This window comes from Engraulis encrasicolus, chromosome 1 (genome assembly GCF_034702125.1).
Source record: "Engraulis encrasicolus isolate BLACKSEA-1 chromosome 1, IST_EnEncr_1.0, whole genome shotgun sequence".
Lineage (NCBI taxonomy): Eukaryota > Metazoa > Chordata > Actinopteri > Clupeiformes > Engraulidae > Engraulis > Engraulis encrasicolus.
This window is the reverse complement of record NC_085857.1, coordinates 31988547-32016015: the sequence shown is the minus strand read 5'-3', so window position 1 is coordinate 32016015 and position 27469 is coordinate 31988547. Positions and strand designations below refer to the sequence as shown.

The 27469-nt window shown below is 44.5% G+C and overlaps 1 protein-coding gene across 1 annotated transcript in view; it reads left to right on the top strand.

The window, feature by feature from the left end:
* The window catches only part of cnnm2b (cyclin and CBS domain divalent metal cation transport mediator 2b), a 60331-nt gene extending 33626 nt beyond the window's left edge, over nucleotides 1–26705 (top strand). Inside the window, exons 2-8 of the mRNA XM_063200122.1 lie at nucleotides 11485–11628; nucleotides 12735–12872; nucleotides 15227–15396; nucleotides 17273–17366; nucleotides 19369–19431; nucleotides 23956–24137; nucleotides 25315–26705. Coding sequence (XP_063056192.1) covers nucleotides 11485–11628; nucleotides 12735–12872; nucleotides 15227–15396; nucleotides 17273–17366; nucleotides 19369–19431; nucleotides 23956–24137; nucleotides 25315–25689 — 1166 coding nt within the window. The 3' untranslated portion in view covers nucleotides 25690–26705. The remainder of the gene's footprint in view (nucleotides 1–11484; nucleotides 11629–12734; nucleotides 12873–15226; nucleotides 15397–17272; nucleotides 17367–19368; nucleotides 19432–23955; nucleotides 24138–25314) is intronic.
* The last annotated feature ends 764 nt before the right edge of the window (nucleotides 26706–27469 follow it).

The following is a 27469-nucleotide window of genomic DNA, read 5'->3' as shown; positions in this document are numbered from 1 at the left end:
AAATAGTACTAAGGGACTGTTCGTTATTTATTTTTGGGGTCGCCGGAAGATGTCCACCTTTGATCGTCAAATTTTGCATGACCCTCCCCTAACGAGCTTCAAAACTTTGATGACCCTCCCCGCGACGCCGTCAAAAAAAATGCATGACCCTCCCCTATGGAAAAGTAGTAAATAGCCCTATTCTACCTTATTTTTTTATTTTTTTGACAAACGTTGATTGACCAACGCTGCTGCTAGCTTACTGGATGTTATTGTAGGCGCCCTCTTGAAAACTATAGTAGTCTACTTCACGAACGCGGGGGCATTTCATACATTTATAATTTGATTTAGCTTATGATAACTTATGATAGCTCTTCGACACAACAGAACACAACGGGGTATGAATCTGTGATCAATTTTAGCTAAATGGAGAAGCGTTTCTGAGGCTATGTTACATCAAAGCATGCAAACAAGGTAGGAATGCTTTTTTCTAATAAATGTGCCAAACATTTTTGGATGACCCTCCCCTAGCCAGCTTAAAAGAAATTGATGACCCTCCCCTCAGCAATGAAAAAAATGACGTGACCCTCCCCTATTTTCTTCCGGTGACCCCGAAAATAAATAACGAACAGTCCCTAATTATAAACCGCAAAACGTTGTGACTCCGCAAATTCCCATAACTCTTCATTCCTGGTGCCTTCTGATACTCTCGGAATCGCTGCCCTGCCGCCCACGAGTAGGCCCATCGATAGGGGGGAACAAAGGGGTATGTTGTCTCTGGCCCAGGGATATAAGGGGCCCAAAATTGGGTATTGGGTTATCTATTGGGTAGGGAGCCCTTACAGATGACTTTGTCCTGGGCCCAGCGTAACCTGTCAGCGGCCTGACCACGAGAACGGGGTCCCGATCGCGTGTCCCTACTGTCACAGACAGATGCTCAGTCGTCCCACAGCACTCTCCCGCACTATTTATAGGAAGGAGAGAGAAAGGAGCAGGAGGAGGGAGAATTACGCTATGGAAAAATATGACGAGCGACATTCCATAAATAAAGCTGGGAATGGTGGAAAAGAGCGCGCTGCGGTCTCACAAGGGCCGATAATGCCTTTCTTTCTCAGGGCCTCTGAAGCGCACTGCGGAGGACCCCTGCCACCACCTTAAGACTAATAGAGAGATGGGCTGGAAGTCAATCAGCTTTGTTTGGGCAGCACTTCTAGCGGTTGTTTGAATTATGGAGGTATTTCACTTAACAAGATAGGAAATGGTTTTCTCAGGACCTCAGAAGCACATCATGTTGGTTCACACCACCTTCAGACTTACCCTACAACGTACCCTACGTTGCAAATATGTGTGAAGTGTTTCACACGCTCTAACACTTGATTTCGTAGGTATTTTGACACACAATCGAGGAGTTAAATTCACATATGAAACAGATAAAAAACCTGCCGTATGTCAAAGACGGATGGAAGTATGAAGATGTAGACGGTTAGAACGTATGACAGAAATATGCATGTAATTTATCAAACACGAAGTATGAATGGGGCTTGACAGATAGGCAGGCTGGTGGTCAATCAGTTATGTTTGGGCAGCACTGACAACAATTGTTTGATTTGCGGATATAATTCCAAGATAGGAAATGGTCTGGACTGGAGTCATGGAGAAGGGCATACATGAACTTTGCTGTGTCACAGACAACCTATTTTTAGCTGGTTGTGTAAAATTAGGACCTTTTGTAAACAAACACTAGCGTAAGATGGACTGCCAGCGCAAATAATGCTAGAAAGATGGCAGGGATCTTTCTAGTTATGGCCAAGGACCCCCGTCCAATACATACAATGTAATGAGAACCCATTTCTGGGTCCCCTCTGTCCCTAGGAAAAATTGCACTTTTCATACATGAAAAGGGGGATCTTCTCCATAGTCTGCCATTTTGAATTTCCAGAAATAGCTATTTTTAGCTGCACTTGATGACTGTACTTGGGCCATACTAGAAAATATTAGTTTATTACTTATGAATAGATCAAATTTGGTAATAGGCAGCCCAGTTTCAATGAGCAGCATAGTTGCAGTACCTTTTTCGACCATTTCCTGCACAGTGTACCTTTAATAATATACAGATTTGGTGGTTCTATTGCAATGGTATACATGTTGGCACAATGTTTTAACGATAGCCTACTGGCATTATAAGGGTGTTGCGAATTGTGATTAATTGCAGATAAGATGCATGTGATGTGATAAGATAAGATGACAACTATCTAGAACCGGCAAGATCTGAAATTACTGGAATTATGATGCTATTATGATATGGATGTTTGCTTTTCCTTTAATACTTTGTGACAAAGTAGTAGGCTATAGGAATGTATTAGAGGTGTCTCTCAACAAATATACTGTACCACTCAGGCAAGAATATACACTTTCATTTCTATGGTTTGAACTTTTCCACTCAAGATGATACTCAAAGGAGCAGAAAAAAGGCAGAGAAACATTTTATTTTACTCAAGGGATAATTTCCTCTGCTTAACCTCCAAAGGAACAGACCAGATGGTGACCAAGCTCTGATTCACATTTCCTGACCAGAGATAAATATCACCTCTTCTCCTGTCTCCCTACCTTGTCTGTCTGTCATTTTGCCCCCTTTCTTACTGAACACCCCATGTGTACTCCTTGTTAGCCACCTTTTTTTTCCCTTGTTAGCCAACATGGCATCATGACTTGCGTATAGATGACACGCTGATTTGAACCGACAATCGTTTGTGTCCAATAAGCCTTTGGTTTAGGGATGGTTTTGGTTTGGGCACAATTTCGCTTGAAATTTGTCAAATGTTGCTGTTCTTGACAAAGGTAAAGCAGCAGAAACATTGATTTACTGACAGGTTAGGTTTAGGGATGTTTTTTGGAAAGGGCACAGCAAAGCATGTTCGCGTTTAGCAAAAGAAATGTGCTGTGGCAAATGAAAATCGCTGACATAGCAGGAAAACGGCACAATCTTCGTCACGTGACAAAAGTGCATGAAAGTGCTTCACCGTTGCGTTTGAGGAGCACGCCTTAACTTCAAACGGCGTCGCACCAACACGCAGAATGTGCGTGCGCTACATACGCCAAAACATGATGGCAGCCTGTGTTAGCCTAAGTCTGGGGACATGCTTGCAGCTGGATACGTGTGAGAATGCACTTTCCGTGCACAAACGCATTACCATGCGTATTACCATGCGTGGTGGAGCACTAGACACAAGGTACACGTGTGTCACAGAACCATGAGCGATCTTCCGAACATTCTTGTTGAGGTAGCGGTAGAGTAAAACATTCATGGAAAATATTAAAGAGAGCCCAGTTGGTTTTCTCCCCCCTACCTGATACCTCCAGCTTTGTGCATTGCGCTGTGATCATTCTGAAGAGAGTTTGTTGCTCACCTGTTGGATTGGTACTGTGTTGGATGCAGCCTCTTATAGCAGATGGGGTCGCTGGCGGGCCTAGTCACTATTTGCTGGAAATACTTAACTACATCATAACAACATTGCTATGACAGTACCAAGAGCCTTAAGTAACAGATTAAGTTTGGTTTCGAGTTTTGGTTCGAGTAAGGTTATAACTTAGGTTCTGCGCTAAGGGGTTAAGGCTCACAGCGAGCATGTCCCTGGCTTAACACTGAAACAGAAAGTGGAGATCCCTGTGAAACTTAACATGATTAGGATATTCTCAAATCTTCCTCTTCTTCAGCGTTCTTAGATCATGTCCATCCATTACCCCCACGGTAACACTGCGTTGACAGGCTTCTGATGAGGTCAAGGGGCCGTTGGGAGGCTTATGTTGAGGTCAAGGGGGCATTTGTTCAGAAAAAGGTTGAAAACCACTTGTTTACAGTATGTTACAGGCCCTGCTAATGTTGAAGACACACCTGATATCTAATAAACAAATAAGTACCTCTCTCAGATAAGGATATACTGTACCCTGTACGTACAAGGAGCAGGTCTTGAATTTGTAAGGTTGGAGGTTCGAATCCCATACTGTCCATGACTTAAGTGCCCCTTGAGCAAGGCTACTTACCAGGGACTTACCATACAGGCCTATACCCTGTGTAAGACACTTTGGATAAAACCATCAGCTAAATGTAATAATAGTATACTGATATGGAAACATCCTGCAGCAACGTTTCCTCAAACCACCCCTTCTCTGGTGGCGTCGTCTCGGGACCCGTGCAGCGGATTTGACCCCCACAGTCTGGATCCAGTTGGTGCCGACTTTTCAGACATTTGCGTCACTCAGTTTTTGTTGGTCTATGTTACATACTGTAGTCTGCTAATATAGTTAGACACCAAATAAACAAATACAGGATATCTGAGATAAAGAGAGAGAAAATACACTTTATACAAAAAACGTGCTGCAACCGTTCCTCAAAAGGCACCTTCAACTCTAGGGGCCTTCTGGAGCGGATCTCCCTCCTTGTGAGGAACCCATACTGCAGGGTTGCCAGATCTATGTGATCATTTCCAGCCCAAAAAATGTTCACAAAAATGCCTGAGGGCACTAAATCCTGCCCAATTACATACAAATTGTATTGATTTCTGTGACCATAAATCTACAGGAAAACCTGCCCGTTTTTACCAGCAGACCGCCATCATAAACAGCCCGATTCTGGCAACACTGCCATAGCCTACTGCCGTACAAAGGCAAAGTGCAGTAACTTTTGTCAAAATTTTGACAGTAAGACATGGCCCCTGCTATTACTTAGCTATTACCAGAATCATGGCAATGGCCAAGTTGTAATATATTGCTAAATGCCCTGTGTGTACTGTCATAGTGGTGTAGTACTTTGGTAGTAACATTTTTTTCAGCGACTAACACAGCATTCTACAGGTGGAACAGTGTGCATTAAAGGGGTATGCCACTATTTTGGGGCTTAATACAGTTAAAATTGTTGGCCAGGGTTTATATAGGTGGTAAAGTGTCTTATTTTTCATGTAAGCCGTTGTCTTGCTTTAAGACAAGTTAAAAGAGGGAGTATGTCGCTAAGCTAGTGAAAGTCAATGGATCCTTGTAGCATGTAGCAATGCTACACGGATCCATTGACTTTCACTAGCTTAGTGGTCAGACACATCCTTTATCTGGTGACAAAGCCTATGATCGAAATGTGTCCTCTTTTAGAGATATTGCTATGTCAAATTTGCAGTAACTACTATATCCAACCTAATAACAAGGGTTTGAAGGCATTTTTCTCAGCTTCAATGTTGGTGAAGTTACTGCACTTGGTCTTTGTGGGGTTGCAGTGATCTCCCGAACCAGTGCCCAGTAGGGCAGTGGCGATTCTCAATGGACCCTCTTTCCCGAACAACCGACGCCGAGCGAGCCTCATCTCTGACCCTCTTTGACCGTCCCGTGTCACCTATCTCTCTTTTTTCATCTCCTATGATGATCTCTTATCTAGTCTATCCAGACTGAGCCCCCTGCCTTCCACCCCCAAACATCCCGCTGTGGCGTGATCCAACCTCTGCTGTCGAGTCGTCTCGGGACTCGTGCAGCGGGGCTCACCCCCAGTGGGGGGCTGGGGGGCCCCAGTAGGCTGCTCTGGCGCTGATTCTATACAGACTCTTTTTCAAGAACCGTGCCAGGCCTCAGTCCTGCGTCCCGAGCCGCGAGCCCCCTCTGACCGTCCCAAGTCACCCATCTCCCTCCATTAGGCCACAAGGGTCGCCCCTTAGCCCAGCAAGCCGTCCTAGAAAAACCAGGGAGAAATAGCCACAATTATAGCGGCCAAAGAAGCCGTGAATAAACAAGACATGTTTGTCCTGTCCCCGTATTTATGGACAGACATTAGTTGCCTTTCTTTTTTTCTGCTGCCTGGCTGCCATCGTGTTTTTTTTTTCTTCTTCTTTTTTTGTGGGAACGTGGAAAGTATGCAGTCATCATCACAGTGAGGGACAGCAAGACATAAAGGAGAAGGAGGAGGACAAGAAGCAGGGCAGGGGGAAAAAAGGAAAATGTGTGTGACAGACAGGGAGAGAGGAAAGAATGTGCGAGAAATGTTTCGTCTAGAAACCACCGACAGACACAGAAGCCCTCTAAATCCCACGCCCCCTTAGCTCGTTCCTGGTTGTCGAAGTGTTAAGCCGTGTGGTCATACAGTATGTGCCCTCGAGTCGCGTCAAACCTCTGTGTTGCTTTCTATGGTCATGGCACTTTTGCTGGGTCCATGAAGTCAGGAAGTCCATCCCCATCCCATCTCACATTAGCCCCTTAAGACACGACCCCTATTATAAATGAGATGTTACCAGAATGGCAATGACCAAGTCATAATGTATCACTAAAGGCCCTATCAGCTGTTATTTTGGTGTAATACTGTGGTAGTTACGTTTTTTCAGTGACTATTATAAGGTTGGTGGAACAGTGTGTGTTAAGGGGCTGCATCAGAGGCCTACATTGCTCATTCTATTCCAGTCCTCGTAATTCTAAAACAGCTCGCTATGAGTTGAAAGCAAGGGGGAAATGCTTGCAGAAATATTTTCAGATGGGTCGATGTATTTGTTTATTCCCATTGAGTGGTCAAATATCTCCCTTTATGATTCAATGCTCAAGGGGCTCAGCAGATTGAGGCGGAGAGGGGGAAAGAGCAAGGGAGAGAGAGTAGAGAGAGAGCCTGACAGATATAAGGGGGTTCAAATAAAAAGACATGGAGAGATAGAGGGAGGGAGAGAGAGAGATCATGAAGAGAGAAATTCCATGAAGTAAACATGCTTTCCTGGTGTGCTCCCCGGGCTCCTATGCTGTATGCAGGGCTGTCCGTAATCGAGAGCCTCTCTCTCTCTCTCTCTCTCTCTCTCTCTCTCTCCCTCTGTCTGTGTCTCTCCCTCTGTCTCTGTCCCTCTCTCTTTCTCTGTAATTTGTCCAGTCATAGGCCCCCAAGCACCAACTTTCCTAAAGTGCTTGACCCCATGTCCTTTTTTCTGAGTAAGAACAGAGTCAAGACACACACACCCTCTCTGTCCGTCTCTCTCACTCTTTCTCTAATTTATCCACTCACAAATCCCCCCCCCCCCCCCAGCTCTCCCAACTCCCCTACCATGTTTGTCCCTGACTCACGTTTCTGAGTATGAGTCCTGAATCATCTCTCTTTCTCTTCCTGTGTAAATTTGTCCAGTCATAGACCCTCAACCAAACACCACCTCGAGGGCCGCTGTCAGGTTTGGCTGGGCCTGGGACAAAGACATATAAAGGCCCCCAAACCCAATCAATACAATGTAATGAGGATGTAGTGCGGTGGAGCTGGAAGGGATACACGCGTGGGATAGCAAGAGAGGTGTGCCTTTAGTGCAGGGATGTCAAACTCAGGCCCGGGGGCCAAATTTGGCCCGCGGAGCCATTTTATTCGGCCCGCGAGATCATTTCAAAGTTGTCACACATACACCATTAATGTATAGAGTAACACAACTTGAACATGAAATTTGCTGTGTCACAGTATGTGCAGACACATTTGAACTGACAAATATGATGGGAAAGAGTGTAATGTGAAATGTAACTATGAGTATGAGGTGCATCCATGCACAATTTTAGTCCATTTTTTAAAAATAATTGTTGAGTTTGGCCCGCAACTTCGTTCCAGATTTTGATTTTGGCCCTCAGTCAATTTGAGTTTAACACCCCTCCTTTAGTGGGTGTGTTCAATAGACACAAGGAGGAAATGTTGCTAGTAAATCTCTTGTTTTTTTAGGTTACCAGACCCAAGAGGTGAACAACTGGCAAGCTCATTACTACTGTGCCTTATTGGACCTTTTTGTAACTGTGTTGATAGTTTTCTCCCGCTGTACTATAGAGAGAGTATCCTAACTGGTAATTTTACAGCCTGGTATGGTAACACCACTGCCCTAGATAGGAGAGCCCTCCAGCGAATGATCAAATCTGTTCAACGGGTAATCAAATCTGGGGTGTACCTGTATTTCTCGAAAGCACAGTTTATAAGTTTACAATCGACAGTGTTTAAGGAAGACCAAACGAATGATATCAGATCCACACCACACCCCAGCTACACACACTTCACCTTACTACCATCTGCCCACAGATACAGGTGCATGCGTGCCCACACCAGACGACTTAGGGACAGCTTCTTTCCTCAAACCATCACGCTGCTGAACTCCAAACCGCCATACAAAATGAACCACTCCTTCACTCGCCATCTCTCCCTTTTTTCTCCAACCTTCCTTTTTTAATGCAGATATTTTTAAAACTTTTTTTTTTAAAATCCTGCTACTCTTTTCTTTTTACTTGTTGGGACTCTCCAAACAGGGGAGCTGTTCATTGCTCATGAATTCTTGAATTCATATGTACATGACAGTAAAATACCTTGTATCCTTGTATTCTTGTACCATTGATTTTCCAAATAATTCACTTACTATAACTGTAACTGTCCTCAGTCTGAATTGGACCTTTCTATGGATGATCATCACATCACCACACATCACAGCTCTATGAAACTATATTTGGGAATGTAGCATAACTGGTAGGGAAGAATAGGTGCGAATATGGTTTGCCTTTATGTAGCCTATACATGTTTTTTTTGTTTATAAGCATGGTGTTGTGAGGAGGGGCAAGATACTGGCAAGCCAACCACATGAGCTAATTTTTTGACTGACAGCCGTTTCCAACAATCAGAGGTTGAGTTGTGTGCAGCCAGGGTCGCGCAGCCAGGGGAAAACAAAAAGAAAACCCATGTATGAGGTGGAAAATGTGGAGTTGCTGGTAAACATTTTAGAGTATTGACCAGTTACATGTCTGTTGCTATATGAATGGTTTCCTCCGCCTTATTCCACGAACATTCATCAGGATATTTGCCATATGCCTCCTTCACAATACTTGAAGTCTACTTCAACACATGCATGTCTGCTTTGGTCATTTAAAGTTTAAACCATTCACAGGAATTACATTTTCATTATTTTTGCCATTTACGTCGCAAATGCCTTAGCCCGATAAAACACGGCGATATAAATTTGCTGTTACCAGAATGACAATGGCTGAGTCATAGTGCATTACTAAAGGCCCTCTGTTATATCATAGCTGAGAAGTACTAAGGTAATTAAAGGGACACTGTGTGAGATTTTTATTTGTTTATTTCTAGAAATCATGCTGCCCTTTCACTAATGTTACCTTTTTCATGAATACTTTCCACCACCATCAAATTCTAAGTATTCATTATGACTGGAAAAATTGAATTTTTCATACATGAAAAAGGGGATCTTCTCCATGGTCCGCCATTTTGAATTTCCAGAAATAGCCATTTTTGCTGCAAAAATGACTGTACTTGGACCATACCAGAAAATAATAGTTTATTACTTAGTAAACTTTCATGTAAAGATCAAATTTGGCAATAGGCAGCCCAGTTTCAAAGAGCAGCATAGTTGCAGTACCTTTTTTGACCATTTCCTGCACAGTGTCCCTTTAACCTTTTAATGACTATTACAGCGTGCTACTGGTGGTACGGCGTGCATTTTGGGTCTACTGTGTGTTAAAAGGTGTAGATATTGGGTTATTAGGGCAGTCATGGGTAAGCGGTGAGGGTGTCAGACTTGTAGCCCAAAGGTTGCCGGTTCGACTCCCGACCCGCCAGGTTGGTGGGTTGAGTAATCAACCAGTGCTTTCCTCCATCCTCCACCATGACTGAGGTACCCTGAGCATGGTACTGTCCCGCCGCACCGCTCCCTTGGGGCGCCATTGAGGGCTACCCCCTTGCACGGGTGAGGCATAAATGCAATTTTGTTGTGTGCAGTGTTCACTTGTGTGCTGTGGAGTGCTGTGTCACAATGGCATTGGGAGTTGGAGCTTCCCAATTGGGCTTTCATTATTGGTCATACTGTTACCATTGCCATTCTTTGCTCTTTTCTTCATCCCAAATGTTATCATATAGTCTTAGTTCATAGATGTTGCCATGAACTGGTTCCTTTGACACTGCTCTCTGGTGCAAATCATTATGGTAATACATTTTTCTTTAGTTTTCAATGCCTTCTTATTACTCTTAACAAATAGCATTGCACAGTGATTGGCTGAATAATCTGTATGGAGAGTGCATGTAGCAATATATGTGAGTTTTTTATCTGTGTGCATGTCTCAGGCTTTCCTAGGATCAAGACTCTTTGGTTACACTTTACTTGATTCCGGCGTCATATGTATGACATAAGACTGTCATACTAGTGTCAAAACATGGACGAGTCATATGACATGATGTCAATTCCATAAACATTTCATGGTCATGAAAAGTTGACATTGTTAGGGCTGTCTTTACCATAACCGAATGTCACTTAATGACAGAATCATAAAATGTTAATGACATTGACATAATGTTTAGGAGACATACTACATGACTGCGTTACGACGACACTGTTAAATCATACGTATGACGCTAGCGTCAAGTAAAGTGTTGCTGACTCTTTTTTTTCGTCGAGTGTATCTGCATTTTAAATGAGAGAAAATATAAAATAAAAAATAAAAAATAAAAGACTCTTTGGTTACACTTTACGGAGTCATATGTATGATATAAGATTGTCATACTAGTGTCAAAACATGGACGAGTCATATGACAAGACGTCAATTCCATAGACATTTCATGGTCAAAAGTGTTGCTGACTCTTTTTTTTCATCGAGTGTATCTGCATTTTAAATGAGCAGTTCAGTTCAGCCGACAATCAGACCACACAGCACAGCAGTTCCCCTTTGGAGTGGAAACTTCATTTCAGGGTCTAATATTAGCCGGCCCCTCAGGAAAATTCCTTTTAAATGATCACAAGCTGAGAAAAGAAAGGCAGAAGAATTTGTGTAGCGTTTTGTCCGATAGTTAAAAGCAAAAGACCTTTTTTTTCTTTGTTTCTTTCTTTCCTTCTTTCTTTGTGGGAAAGGTGATATTGCATTACCTGTATTTCATTACACTTAGATGACTAGCACTTTAAAGTGACTGACAGTTATGTATTTAGGTACAGGGTTTTGGTTACAGAAGAAATGTGAGGATAGGTGCCTTGCATGAGGGCACTTCAGCCATGAGCAATGGGAATGAAACCGGCAACCTTTTCAATAGGCCACGGCTGCCCAACATCATTCCAGATCTATAGTATGTCCATTACGAGTTAGTCCTGGTAAATTGCAACATAATCTTTACTTTCCCATGGTGTTAATAAAGAATTTCTTCTCCACTATATTCATCTGAGTCACCCTAGCTCTTCTGGAGATACTGTTTTGTGCTTGTTGATGCTAAGAGAGCTGTATCAATCCCATGTAGCCTACTTGCACAGTAGTTACATGTAAAATTGTCATTGTGGATGTGTAAGCATAGTAACAACACAGGGCGTTCTATTGTATTTTGCTGTATTTTCACAACAACCATTTTGAGGGCATTCTATTGTATCTTGCTGTATTTTCACAACAACCGTTTTGGGGGCATTCTATTGTATTTTACTGTATTTTCACTACAACCGTTTTGAGGGTGTTCTATTGTATTTCACCGTAGTTTCACTACAACCGTTTTGTTGTCCACAGGTAAATCCCACCTGGCCATCGTGCAGCGGGTGAATAACGAAGGCGAGGGTGACCCCTTCTACGAGGTGCTAGGAATCGTCACCCTGGAGGACGTCATCGAGGAGATCATCAAGTCCGAGATATTGGATGAAACAGACCTGTACAGTAAGTGTTTCAGGAGATGCTGCTCTTTGACTCATGGAGGAAATAATCAGGTCTGAGATATTGGATTTAGCTGACTTGTATGGTAGGACGGTGTTCCAGGATAGGCTGTTCTTTTCATTCATTGAGGAAATCCAAGTCCAAGATATTGGATAAAACAGACTTGTAACAGTAGGTGTTTCATAGACTACAATATGACTCATTGAGGAAATGATTTGGTCTGAGATATCAGATGAATCAGCCTTGTACAGGGCCGTATTAAGACAATGTGGTACCCCTGGGCACTAAACCTCCAGTGCCCCAAAAATATTTTTAAAGTTTCTGTCCAGTGGTACCCCCCCACCGGCTCGGTGCCCCTGGGCACTGTGCCGTTGGCCCATATGCTTAATCCGGGCCTAGTCTTGTAGTGTGAGTGTTTCAGAAAATGCTAGTCTTTGACTTCAGCAAATTAAAATCAAGTCTGAGACACAGGATCAAATATACCTGTGTTTCAGAACATTCTAGTATTTTGTGGTTGAATTTTGGAAGAAGGTCTAGCATCTGTCGAGCTGGGGTTGAATAGCTTTTTTTTTAAACTTATTTTTAAGTTTTTCTGGGGCTTTTAAGCCTTTGTTACAGGACAGTATAGAGGGTGACAGGAAGCGAGTGGCTAGAAAGAGGAGGAAGGCTCGGCAAATGGCCCGGGTCGGACTCGAACCCAGGTCGGCAGTGTAGCAGACCGGTGCCCTGCCGATAAAGCCATGGCTGGGTTGAATAGTATATTTTCTGCACGGCCTCTTCACTTCATTGTAATCACGAGGAAATGAACCAGACGGCCTAAATGAATGAACAGAACAGAGGCCTCCTGGTGAAAGCACTTGCTTGTTGGTTTTTGTTCAGGGGTGATAGCCGTTTCCCAGTCGCTCATTCAGTGTGTGTGATGCAACCCACTCGTCAAGTCATCCCCTGCTTGAATGTTTTACGTCCCTAAACCTCCTTGCACATCCAAGATTTTGTTGTTGTTGTTGATGTGGTCATGGTGTTTGAGGGGCGAAAAAAGGAATCCCCTACTAACCAGTCACCTCCCCCTTTTTCTGCCCTCTCGCCACTTTTCCTTCATTTTCCCGCAGCCGACAACAAAACAAAAAAGAAAATCACCCATCGGGAGAGGAAGCAAGATTTCTCGGCCTTCAAGCACACCGACAATGAAATGAAGGTTAAAATATCACCTCAGCTGCTACTGGCTACTCTGCGTTTCCTAGCAACAGGCAAGTGGTGTGTTGTTGTTGTTGTTGTTGTTGTCGCCGTCGCTGTTGTTGTGTGTGAGTGTGCTTGCGTGCGTGCGCGCGTGCGTGTGTGTGTGTGTGTGTGTGTGTGTGTGTGTGTGTGCATGGGTGTTTGTGTGTGCGTGTGTGTGTTGCTGCTTGACTTCCCCCTGTGTGGCCCGCACTGATGCCTAAGTCCTGGGGGTAAGGGGGTAAGGAGGCACCAGGCCTGACAGAGAGAGAGAGAGAGAGAGAGAGAGAGAGAGAGAGAGAGAGAGAGAGAGAGCGATAAAGAGGGGTGTTAGCATGAAAGACAAAGAGAGCTGGGGAAGTGTGAGTACTACAGTAGGTCAGTGCAGTTTTGTTGTTGTCGTTTTCGTTTCTATAAGTTAGCTTGGTAGCTCTTGGCTTTTTTTTTCTTCCCAGGGGCTGTTAGCTGTGTCTCTTCAAGGCGATTACAGTAGACGTTCAATTTTGACTTTAGAGTTTAGTGTAGTGAACTTGGTTGTTTTGGTTGTATTTATACCACCGTGGAGCCCACTAAACCGTGCATGTGTGTGTGTGTGTATGTGTGTGTGTGTGTGTGAGTGTGAGCGTGTGTGTGTGTGTGTGTCTACGTGTGTGTGTGTGTGTGTGTGTGTGTGAGCGTGTGTGTGTGTGTGTGTGTGTGGGGGGGTGCGTACGTGCGTGTATGTGTATGTGCGTTTGTGTGTGTGTGTGACTCATATATTTCCTGAGGGACCCACAAGAAGGCGGGAAATAAAAACACGCAAAAAAACCCTCTTGCTCACTCCACTCTACGCTACGTACTACAGCATTAAAGGCACTTGCAGATTTAATTTGTCCGACCTTTGACCCGGGTGCTTAGCTTCGATTAAACAGTCCCAATGCTATTAGGCCGTTCGTTGACACACATCCTTGCACTGTCCCCACTGCCAGGGCAGGACTGGTTATCTGGCGTATAGGGGCATTTTCCCGGTCCTCAGCCCTCTAGTTTGATTGCTGTTATTTTTCCCTTAGACACCAGGGACTTTTACATGGGTTCTAAATTTTGTTTATAACCTGACTGCGCAAACCTAGCTGCGCACAACTCAACCTCTGATTGTTGGAAACCGCTGTCGGTCAAGAAATTAGCTCACGTGGTTGGCTGCCAGTGTCTTGCCCCTCCTCATAACATCGTGTTGATGAACTCTGAAAACCCATGTATACTAAGAAGCTGATTCAGAAGTAAACCAGGTTAGGTTAAGAGGTAAATCACCTAATAGAAGAGCCTGGAGTCCTCATGTTCTTAAGAAAATGAGGACTCCAGGCTCTTCTATTAGATGATTTACCTCCTAACTTAACCTTAACTTATCCTGAACCAGCTTTGTAGTATAGGCCCCAGGGGGTATACCAAGAAGCTGGTTCAGTAGTAAACCTGGTTAAGTTATTCTTGAGGTAGAGGTAGATCATGCAATGCGTAGAAGAGCCTGGAGTCCCGTTCTCATTTTCTTAGCTACAGTAAATGATGCCTCTAGGTTTATCTATCAGCAGGTTTACCACTTCCTATAGGCTAACTTAGCCTTGTTTATCACTTAACCATGTTCTTAGTATACCCCCCCTCCCCCCAGACCGAAATGAAGATAGATCGGCCCATTGGTGCTATATATAGACAATGGACGATCATATTACAGTGTAGCAGGGAGGTGGTGGTCTATGCCAAAAAGCATTTTATTTTATTTAATCCCAACCCAGCCCTGGTCCTGGCTGTGACGTGCTGCTTCCTGGCACTGGGCTTCCAATACTGTAAGAAATCGACACACCAGGGATGCATTGCTCAAAAGAGTAGTTGTTAGCCAGTTAGCAACTTGGGAAGTTGTCAATGGGAAATTGCATTGCAAACAACTAAGTAGCTAACATAGTGAGCAACTATGGTTTCGAGAAATTGACACACCAGCTAAGGAGCCCTTTCCTTATTAGCCTCGTTATTGTAATTTGGAGGAATCTAACACACGTTTCCTGACAGTGTGTCACTGTGCATCCATCCAAATTTGCAAGCCGTGCCTCATTATTACGGGTAGTTGTTGCATAATGCAGAATTTTGGAGGGAAAAACGCACCCCCCTGAAGAGTTAACAATTTCAGCTGAGTCATTAAAAAATCTCTCTCCTTCTTATTTTCCTGCCTCCTGTTCACGTTGTGTTGTGAGTTTTTATTTTTGTGCCACTTCCAGCCAGCTACGGATGAAGGTTGTTTTTGTGCACTTGGTCACGTAGCGGGTCTCTCTCTCTCTCTCTCTCTCTCTCTCTCTCTCTCTCTCTCTCTCTCTCTCTCTCTCTCTCTCTCTCGTGTTTATCCCCACCATTTCCCTTTGCGCAGAGGTGGAACCCTTTGGGCCAGCGCAGATGTCGGAGAAGATCCTGCTCAGGCTCCTGAAGCACCCCAACGTCATACAGGAGATCAAGTACAACGAGAAGAACAAGCGGGCGCCCGAGTACCAGCTCTTCCACCGCAACAAGCCCGTCGATTACTTCGTCCTCATCCTGCAGGTCGGTTGAAAAAAAAAAAACACAAAAAAACATTAGGCCTACATGACATTGTATTACAGTACATTACATTACATTACATTAAGCTGATGCTTTTTATCCAAAGTGACGTACAGATATTACAGGGTATTGGTTACCGTCCCTGGCAAAGGTGTAGGTTTGGCTCGAAAAGTGGTGGGGACATTTCAATCGCAAATGGTCCGGATATGCTGTTTTGCATTATATTTGTGAAAGAATGGTAGGGACAAGCTAGGTTTATCTGGAAAGTGGTATGGACATGTCCCCACTGTCCCCCCCTAAAATTACGCCCATGGTCCCTGGTAACCAATATCCCAATATCCTCATGCGGGGGTGAGGTGCCTTGACAATGCTCAAGAGTAACTTCAGCCATGTACTGTATGATGGAGGTGTAGGGAAAGGCAAGGGCGGTGTTCGATCCTGCAACCCTGTGATCTACTGTTGTCCAGCTGTACCCATTGCACCATGACAGGGGGGGGGGGGGTAGGGGTGGTGCTAAGGCAAAGCCAAGTCCTCCTGGCACTGTAACATGGAGCTGAGCAATCGAGCGAGGGTGGCATAATGAGCTGGGTGGACAGAGGGATTTGGGAACTATTAACGCAAAGTTGGGGATTTTCGCAAGTTTTGTTTAACCACACCACACAACACAACAAGGCCATGCGCTCAGGAGTGATGGCAAGAAACAGTGGAGTTACTTAACACTGAAAACCCAAATGGGAAACTCCACAGCACTCCACAGCACACAAGTGCACACTGCACACACAACGAAATTGCCTCACCCGTGCAAGGGGACAGCCCCCAATGGCACCCCAAGGGAGCAATGTAGCGGGACAGTACCATGCTCAGAGTATCTCAGTCGTAGAGGATGGGGGAGAGCACTGGTTAATTACACCCCCCACCAACCTGGGGTTGGTAGTCGAACCGGCAACCTTTGGGCTACAAGTCCGACGCTCTAACCGCTTACCCATGACTGCCCTAAAAGGGGTGACACCATTTTTATTATATTGTTTGAAGCCAAGCGTTGTTATCTTTAGTCAGAACGTCATGATCATTTGATGACTATAGTCCGGAGGAAGCTTAGCCACCCATTGGGTCAAGAGTAGATGTTTTTGTGGTTCTGTGCTAATCAGTGACATCTTTGGAAAAAAAGACACACAAGCCTGCCCTTTGGCCGCAAAGGGGGCACAGGGTCATCGGCACTCTGGCCAATCTGTGTCATTCGGTCCAGATGAATATACAGTATACGTGCTGGTGTAATGTTTGTGGATGTTAATGTGTACACTGTATGTAAATGGTGTCTATGCGTGTACTGCATGTACTTGTATATGAGATGTGAGTCACAAGTCACAGAAGATCTGACTAATACTGAACCTGATGAAATGTACCGGTGTGATGTGAAAACGTAATATTCCTGTGGGACTACAAAGATCTAGTGATCCATTTATGGACTAAGGCATCCTGTAAATGCTATTCCAACTACAAAGTAAAGTATAAAGAAGGTTATTCAGGAAACTTACAATATATACAGTAGGTCCTACTACAGTACAAATAAGGTAGTGACTTGTTATTCAGGAATTTGCAATGGGTGGTTCTTATAATTACGCACTGTAATTACGCACTGTATTGCAAGTCAGTTAAACATAAAAAGGTAAGTTACCCTGTTGCCTTAAGTTTGGGTAAGTTAACTCAACTCAAGGCCTAACTCAGCTCGAAGCAAGTTGAGTTAACTTACAAACTTAAGGGAACAGAGCAGCTTCCTTTTTTAATGTTCAATTGGCTGTAATGTTTTAGAGTGTAGTTTTTCTAAATCTAATTATGGGCTACCATGTCATGTCTATGTTATTTATATCCATCCCCTCAGGGTAAGGTGGAGGTGGAGGCCGGCAAAGAGGGGATGAGGTTCGAAGCCGGAGCATTCTCCTCCTACGGAACGATAGCGCTCACAGCCACTCCAGGTAAGATGGGAGCCTACTCCCAAATCCCTTTGTCTGTTTGGTAGCACTTAGCTTGATTCCGGCGTCATACGTGTGACAGAACAGTGTCGTAACGCAGTCTTGCATGTGTCAAAAATATGATGTCAATGTCATAAACGTTTTATTTAAGTGACATTCGGTTATGGTAAAGACCTAGCCCTAACAATGTCAACTTTTCATGACATTGACATCAAGATTATGTCATGACACTGTTTTGTTATGTCATTATGACACTGTCACATGTCATACAAACACGTGTGACACCGGCATCAAGTAAAGTGAAACCATTTGTTTTTGGTAACACTCCATGGTCAAATACTGCAGGCCAGTGATTCTCGAAGTGTGGTCCAGGCACTAGTGGTCCATGACAGAGCTCAGATGGTCCGCGAGGGGATTTCTATTCTAACAAGACAAGGAAGCAGTAGCATTTTCACTACAATAAGAGGCTGAAAAGTAAGTGATCTGCATCGAAATTAGCAGTTTCAAATTAGCACCCATCAACTGTCAATTCAGTTGACAGCTGTTCCCTGAACATATTTTGGGGTGACAAAGTGGTCCTCGGTCTGAAAAAGTTTGGGAAACACTGATGTAGGCCCAAGTTGGTGAGTACGCACAGAGAGAGGAATGGAAGTACCAAAGCCTGTAGCACTGTAGCCTGTTGCTGAATATTTTGCTGAATAGTGTCTTTCACACTGCATGCACAGGGGTTCACGCGAAACTTGTCTGAATGTATCCATGCTCAGTCGGAAACATGATTACGGATCACGATCACATACAGATGATTCCGTTCACACCAAAGTGTGGTGTCAGCACGGCGCCCGGATGGGCCAGTGAGTGGGAGCCCAAACAAGTCCGCGTTGCAACTTGGAAATAGAACTCCAGTCCATTTTACTGTGTGTGCGTGCTGTGAGTGGGCTCCCATAGGAATGTATGGGCTGGGAAGGGAATGGGCTGGGACTGGATTCTGATTCCTGAGGATAGAATGCACACGCAGGCTGTCAAAAGGACAATTGAACAGTGAACACTCCGCGAACCTCAGTCTCACGCTCACGCTACCCCCATCCCCGTGCACGTGAACCTTGTATGTAATAGAGACGTTAGGTTATGTACCCTCTGAAGTACAATATGGTATTTTAAAGGGTTTTTTTGGTACACTTTCATAATGGAAAGGGAGTTTTGTACCTGGATGTATAGCTTTTCACCCAACATTGTATGAATGTAGAAGATACATTATATTAAAAAGTTGGTACATAAGTGTTCTGCAAAAAAAAGTGCTACTGATGCTCTATCTACATGCTCTAGCATCAATAAAAAGCCCAGCACTTCCATTGTGGGTAGGACCATAGTTCCTCGCCCCTGGATTGTGTATTTGTTTTGAGTTTGAGTTAAGAGGGATTTAACATATCAGTGGCACAGTTTTTCATGAATCTGCAGTCTTGGAGCAAGGCAGGCAACAGCAGGAGCAGCAGCCCGGAGCAGCAGAGGGAAACTGCACAGGCTTACCGCACTCAATTTGGACTGACAGTAAAATACTGCCAGTACCAAGTGTTGGCACTAAAGCATGTAATGGTTGGGGTTTGCGTGTCCATTCATAAAATTCCAGGCCCTCCCAGGGACCTTTGGTAAAGGAGATAGGGGCCCTCTGCTGGTTCGTTTGAGGTACTGCAGAAAGGAAGGAGTTGGAACAGGGGTGTGCTTGCAGAAGTTTGGCACAAGTTTATTTTCAGATATGAATATGGTGGGGCTGTTTTTGTCCAGATGTGTATGTTGTTAATAACTATTATTTGATAGACCCAGATGTTAATTGATGTGCTAATTTGGTTGTCCTACATAAAGACTATAAAGCAACTGTGAAATGGGTTTCTTGGATCAATGTTGGGATTGGAGCCATTTTAAAGTCTCTATCTGAAGAGCTGGTTCACTTCCCCTGATGTGCTCCCCTCTTCCCTCTTTTCTTCCTACTCCCTGTGGTCACTCTCTCCAGTTCCCCTCTCCCTGTCTCGTTCCTTAATGGCCAGTAGAACTGAGTCGATAGCTGGATCCCCAGGTATAGTAAAATCATCTAGTCTTATTGTATCTAATATGTGCAACACAAGCGATGCATATGCACCCTCTGATGCATATGGGCTCTGTTTCGTGCTGGTTGCATGCTGTTTTGCTGTATTTGCTGCATGCAAGTGTATGCATGTGCTTGTTTGCATGGTTACTGTGCATATGTTTCTAGGACAGTCATCGTGTGTCAATGCACGCTAGCAAGTCCTGCATGTTCAGTGATGATCGCCGTGCACAACAACTTTAACCCATTTACGATTGATGATGCGTCTGCACTGCATTGACCTAGGTGCCTTGAGCAGTGTTGCCAGATTTGGCTGGTTCCCGCCCAATTGGGCTGCTTAGGATGGCCGTGTGCGGGTAAAAATGGCATTTATCAGAAAAACTTGCCCGCTTTTAGCCATAGAAATCAATAGAATTGGGCGGGATTTTGTGCTTCTAGGCGGGTTTTGAACATTTTTTGGGCTGGAAATCATCAGCCTCATCTGGCAACCCTGGCCTTGAGTGACAGACGCTGCATTCAGGCTCTTGAGATTTGAGTTCTTTATTAAAATGTGGGTATGTAACAGCTGAATGAACACATGCCAATGCAGGATGAGGGTCCTAGCTTTTAAATGTAACTTATTTCATGTTTTTATGTGCTTCAGAGGCTGAGATATTTAAGTTTTTATAGGCTGAGGGCCCCCTTTTCCCAAAAAGGGCTTAGGCATTCAGCAGGCGTTTTTGAAGGTACATTAGGCTTAGATAGGTTAAATAAAAAAACACTCCAATTACACAGAAACAGAGGCCTGCAATTGAGTCACAAACATGAAGGTCTACCCTCTATATAGTTAACAGCAGACACTCAATAGGTTGAGGATGGGAATGGGACATGATTTTTGAATATTCCATTTACGTTCAAATTTCGAATAGTTATTTCGAATACCATTTTAGCCATTTGTCACTTCAAGCCACTCGAGATAGTTCAAAGTCTCTGCCTCGAACACTTCAAATACAGACCCGTAGTAAAAGATTGTATCGGCCTTAGTTTGTGGAATGACTATTCCAGAGTTTTACTGTATAGTGCAAACTCCGTCAATAGAAGCTGGACTACAGATAGTGAGGATAGTGTGTCTGTGACGTCCTTGTCATCAGAGAGAGAGAGAGTGTGTACATTCCAATATGCGACCTTGCGTCCTCCACTTTTGCTGATGCCCTGCCTCCGTAGAGAAAACTATTAAGTTTCCCCGCTGTCAGCCTAGCCACAACTATTTTTGGGGGACTATTCTTCATTCACCATCCAGTTTGCAAATGAGAAAATGACTTTACAATTGAGCTTTTGTGAGATATTGAAATATAATGCTGTTATCAGTGATGTCATCACGATGTATTACTTCCTGGTATGAGGCCACAAGCACAAATGGAGGACGGAAGGTCACACATTGGAACACACCCTGAGTGTTATCTACGGGTGGATTAATTGACTGTGCACCCTGGTTGACGATTTTCGAATAATATTCGAATGCTTGTCATTTATCTCCAGAATAGTGTATTTCCCAAAAAAAATCCCTTTCCTAGTTGAGTTGTTGCCAGACACCTGGGGGCTCGCTGGTTTGAGTCCACCTTTTCTTGGCAACGTCGAAATGTTCTTGAGCAAGACACTGAACCCCACGCTGGTCCTAGTGAGCTGATTGGCACTACCTTACAGAGCAGCTTTTGCAAACGGTGTGTGAAAAGGCGGAAAGTAAAGGCATCCAATTTTAAGTACTTTTGGTATTCTGTCGAGAACGGACATGCACTATATTTAGCAACAAAGACGGGCCCATACTATGCAGTGAGAGGCTACGTCTAACTAGTTTCACTTTACTTTACTTGACGCCGGCGTCATGCGTACGACATGACAGTGTCATAACAGTGTCGTAGCACAGTCATGAACATGTCATAAACATTATGTCAATTCCATGAACATTTTATGACCGTTTAAGTGACATTCATTAAGTGACATTCGGTTTTGGTAAAGACAACAATGTCAACTTTTCATGACCGCAAAACGTTTATGACATTGACATGTTTATGAGTTATCCATGACTGTGTCATGACACCGTTTTTGACACTGTTATGACACTTGTCATGTCAGTCATATGACGCCGGCGTCAAGTAAAGTGTAACCCTAGTTTCTCTGCAGCATAGCCCAGTGAAGCTTAGCTGCCATAGCGTATAGCAGGGGTGGGGAATTGTTTTCATTCGAAGGGCCACTTCAAATTGTATACATTTGTCCAAGAGCCGTACTATGAACACAAGCTAGGGTTTCCACCTGCACTGTAGGCCTATATTGAAGGCAGCCACCTTTACAATAGACTCCACTTTCACTACTTCCCCTGAGAATAACTTAATTGTATTGCAAACGTAAATTTTAAGATCGCTGTACAAAACATGTCACATTTCATGTGAAACTGCATAACATAAAAATTATACCGGAGGCCAGAGAAGACCGCTTCAGGGGCCGTTAACACCCCTCGGGCCATAGGTGCTCTACCCATACCGTATCCCCTTCATTGTGGCAACCAGCTCTGTAGCTTCAACATCTTCCCTCAGCGTCCTAGAGGACTGATGGCAGCTTGGTCTGTCGTTACAGTACACAACAGGGTCTACAACATGGACCCTCTACTTCCTAGAGAGCCTTTTGGCCCATTCATGTGCTTTGGGAATCATGGTTAATACCAAAGGGCAACATGGGAAGCGCACATAAATACTCACCTTGTGGTATTTTCCACTTGACAACTCGTAGAAAATGTTGCTGTACAAGTTGTCCAGACTGAATAATATCTACACATGAAAGGCACATTACGGTGCAGGACAGATGGCAGCTTGCTCTGTGGTTACACTACACACCAGGGTCTACGGTACAACATGGCCCCTCAGTTTCCGCCATCGAGTCTCACTCACATGCTCGGTGTGCAGAGGCCCTGTGCTTTACGCAGACGTTCAAACAGGGATTATATACATTCCAACCAAATTGTGGCATTAACGCCACCTCGGGAACTTTTAAACCGTGTGTGTGTTTGTGTGTGTGTTTGGGTGTTCGTGTCCATATACGTGTGTGTGTGTGTGGTTGTATGTGTGTGTGTGTGTGTGTGTGTGTGTGTGTGTGTGTCGGTGCACATGTGTGTGTGTTTGTGTTTGTGTGTGTGCGAGAGCACATGCATGTGTGTGCTTTCCCCCCTGCTCTTTAAGAAGTGGAAAACATAATCTGTCTTTAATTAAAAAGGAGCTAGTCTTCCCTTTGAGGGGAAACTACGCTAAGCCTTTTTATCATTCCCTTACAACAGTAACCAGCACCCGCTTCAGTTGCACTCTTTCACTTGCTACTCCTGTAAACAGCACTGCATGCACATCACAGAAAAAAATGTGCTGAAAATGAGTTGAAAATGTCCTGTTAATGTACTGTATTGATGTAAACCTGGGGTACGTTCTCGGAAGTGTAGCTATTAGCCAATTAGCAACTTGCGAATGGGAAATTGCATTTGCAAACAACAAAGTAGCTAACATAGTTAGCAACTATGGCTCCAAGAAATGTACCCCTGCTCTGGTGTGCCAACGGATCAGTCACACTATCACGAATTGAGATGTTTGCAGCATAAAAAAGGGGCAGTGTTAATTCAACACTTAGAGAGTCAATTTTAAAGTGATATCGTGCCATTTTTAGAAATGAGTTCATTGTACACCTCCCCTTGAGTTAAATGATTGAGTTGTACCTTCCTCTTGTAATTTCAGCTATTCACTATTCAGCTATGAGTATGGCAGTACAAATTCTACATCCAAGCTTGCAATTAACACTGAATCATATCCTTAGCTTGGAGGTAACATTTGCACTGCCAGACCCAGAGAATGAGAAAGGTACAACTCAACCACTTAACTCAAGGGGAGGTGGTTTTCAAACTAGGGGGTTAGGGGGATACAGGTAAGCCCTGAAGATATTCCAATTGGGCCTTGTGTGTGTTGCGTTTGATTTATTTGAATTCTATTTTTTATCGGTTCAGAGGTGGGCTCCAGGCATTTGTGAAAATACACCACTGTTCTGGAGTGCATTTCTCGAAACCATAGTGACTAACTGTGTTAACTACTTTGTTTGCCATGCAATTTCCCATTGGTGACTACCGAAGTTGCTAACTGGCTAACAACTACGCTTTTGATTAATGCACCCCAGGTATTTGGTCCCAGAGTAGGCTACTCTCTAAGCGTTGAATGTCTATTGTGTTTTTTACTTCATGGCTGTCTTCTGCAGTGGCCATGCTTTAGTCTAGCACAGTGCAAAATGCTACAACGGGAGAAAAACTGTGCTAATCTGTATTTCTGGATTGTGTGCGTGTGTGTGTGTGTGTGTGTGTGTGTGTGTGTGTGTGTGTGTGTGTGTGTGTGTGTGTGTGTGTGTGTGTGTGTGTGTGTGTGTGTGTGTGTGTGTGTGTGTGTGTGTGTGTGTGCGTGCGTGCGCGTGCGCGTGCGCGCGTGTGTGTTTCTGTGTGTGTGTGTATGAACACAGAGAACAAGTCTCCTCCACGGCCGCCGTTCGCCTTAAACCACTCCGACTCCCTAAACCGCCACGAGCGTATTGAGGCCATCACGCCAACGTTGGCCGGGGGAAACAACCAGCTCAACACCTTTCTGCAGATCTACGTGCCTGACTACTCCGTCCGAGCCGTCACAGACCTACAGTACATCAAGGTACAGGACACAAATCCAAAGATTTTCAGTATGGTAACCAATAGGGGTGTAAATCACAGCCTCCATGACGATACGATTCAATATCAATATCTTATTATTCGATACGATGCAATTCGATTATTTTCAATACTTAAGAATGCCGCAGGATACGACACAATATGATTCGATTCGACTTCTTTCCAATTACTTTGCTTCTTTTATGTTATGGAGCAAGGGCATTGGGAAGGGGCCAGCGATTCAACTATTTTCGATACGATACGATTTGATCGCGATATCTCGATACATTTCGATTATTATTTACACCCCTAGTAACCAAGAGAAATCATCATACCATGTGCTGCCATCAAAGTGGGTTCAATAGATGTATGACCAAGGATGGATTACTGCATGGGCCTACCGGGCCCAGGCCCAGGGGCCCAAGAGTCCAGAGGGCCCTGAAGCCCAATCCTCTAAATTTCCATTCTCATGTTGGGTAAAATCACACTTTTAACAACTCTATTTTCACATATTTTCAGTCGAAAAACACCTGAATGCCCAACAATATAGGGTCTCTAACATCTGGAGGGGGCCCTTTCTTGTTGTCTGGCCCAGGGGCCCATGGAGTCATGATCCGTCCCTGTGTATGACGTTGATTATGTCTGATAGCTATATCAAATGTTCAAGTTTCTTTTGTTTCAGACATGTAAAAGTTTTGTATTTTACCTGATATGTTTCGACGGCGAAACTTCCGTCGTCATCAGAAGGTCGCATGGATGTTGACGTGTGCTTGACGTGACGTGACGTGCAACATCAGCTGTATTCTCTACAAGTCTTCTGTTGTCCAGTCTTGCACTTTAAATGTCTGTATGAGCACTGTCTATGTCCATACTGTCTTATGTCCATGTATGAGTACTGTCTATGTCTGTACTGTCTATGTCCTTACCTAGATTAGTCTATGTCTGCATGGGAAAGCAAGAAACGTAATTTCAAATTCTTTGTATGACCAGTGCATGTAAAGAAATTGACAATAAAACCAACTTGAACTTGACTTGACTTGACTTAAAGCATGTCACACTTCAGCATCCACACATTCCAGATGAGATACAGTAACATGTGTATAATCATGTTCAATTGGTCATATTGGATAAAAGCGTCTTCGATAAGGTGATAGTTGATGCATTTCTTTTCCCCCACACAGGTGACCCGGCAGCAGTACCAGAACGCCTTGATGGCCTCGCGCATGGACAAGATGCCCCACTCCTCCACCGTGGAGGGCGAATACACGCGCATCGAAATTACTCTCAACGAGCTTCAGGACACCCCCCTGGTGGTGGCCGACGAGACTGCATCGCTGCTGCTGCACCAGCAGCCCACTGCAACGAAGCCACAGTCACAGACACAAGCGAAGTCACTGACACAAGTGCTTTTGCCACAGACACAAGCACTGCCGCTGCCACTGCCACTGCCACAGACACAGACACAGACACAATTGCAAGTGACACCGAAGGGGCAACAGAACTGTGTGAGTCACAGCAAGGCTAACCACACGGGCCACAGCGAAGTGCCCATGTAACCTCTGGAGGGGTGGAGGAGGGCAGCAGTAAGGGGGGGAGGAAAGGAGGACGGAGGAAGCAGAGGTGTCAGTTCTCGATCCAGAAAGTTTCCTTTCCAACACAGGTGACTTCGAAAAGTAGCTGGTCTTCCTGTCTTTTCAGAGCTGGTTAGAACCAATTTTTGTTTTTTTGTGGTTTTTTTTGAGGGGGCGTTTACTTTCTGAACCAACTGAGAGCAGTGCCGGTGCCCGTTCCCATTTCCGCACCTAATCGCGAACCAGCCGGCGTGTTCACGTCGCAAATCTTAGCGCTCGCTAACCGGAGAGTTGGTTCGCGATGCAAACTTAAAAATACTTGGGTTTATTTCTCTGCGAACTGTAAGGACAGCATAGACATCAGCAGGTTCATCTGGGTAACACAGTCACGTAAGGAAAAAGTCCAGAGCCCGGTATGAACACGGATGATTTGCAGGTAAGCACTTTAGTGCCGAACGTAACGGGTGCGGGTACCAACACCAGCACCGTTCTGGTCGACCTGAAAACAGTAAATGAGTACTCAAGACAGGCCAGTTCCTCAGTGAAGTCACCTGTGTTGGAGGGAAACCGTGGCAAGGGCTATTGCTTCTGAACCTGGGGTGCATTTCTCGAAAGCATAGTTGCTAACTACGCTAGCTACTTTGTTGGTTGCAATGCTATTTCCCATTGGCAACTACCCAAGTTGCTAACTGCTAACAACTACGCTTTCTAGAAATGCACCCCAGGTTTTCACGCTTCTGGGAGAGAAAAATGAGAGTGTGGGAGGGAAAGAGAATGACCTAAGAGAGAGAGAGGCAGGAGAGCATGGGGTGATGGCTAGGAGTTTAGGCGACGACTCCGGCCACTTCTCTCCCCAACTTGTGCCCAAAATATCCCCCCTCCAACCCCATGGCAGCATAGTGGCGGGTCGCTTGGTTGAAGCGATGCCTGGACACAGCGCGCCTCCTTCACCCCATATGAACCCCTGCAAACGAAAGACTATTCACCACATTTTAGGGACTGCCTGCCGCTTGGGGGTCTGTGTCCATGGACAGGGAAACTGACAGGGGGTGGGGATGGGGGTCGCAAAAGGGGTCTGTTGCTCCGGGCCCAGGGATACTGTAGAGGGGGCCCATAATTGGTTTCCCATTACATTGTATTTACTGAGTTGGGTGAGGGGTGTCTCTCAGATGATTTTTTCCCCGTCCCGGGCAAAGCTGCCAGCATTCCTGTCCATGGCCACTGTCCACCTCCTCACTACCGCTGGCCGGCTACTCTGGAAAGCTAAGCTAGCGTTCCCCGCATCCACACCCATCTCTTGGGGCTTGACTGCTTTTTTTTTCTGCCACATATTTTTGTTTGTAGTTGTATGGAGTTCAGAGTGAGCTTCAAGTGAGGGGAGGAATGTTTTTTGTTTTTGTTTTTGTTTTTTTTAATCCAGACACTGTGTCCATCGTTCACTCTTCTCTACTCCACGGAAAATCAAGACCAAAGAGCTAGGAGTTTGGTCGTAGACACCAACTTTATGCCTGCGAAAGTCCCCCACCCACCCCACCCAACAACAAACACATGTTTTGCTCATCATTTTTCTCGCATCTTGCAACAGCTATACAGTATATAAATGAAATTATGGTGAGTCAAAGACAGTACCAAATGCCGCTTTGAAGGAAACCATAAACCATGAACACTTTTGCGTATTTATTTATTTTATATTATGTGAGTGTTATATGTATATACAGTATATATATATATATGAAATTTAAGTGTGTGGAAGCAACGCAGTTTG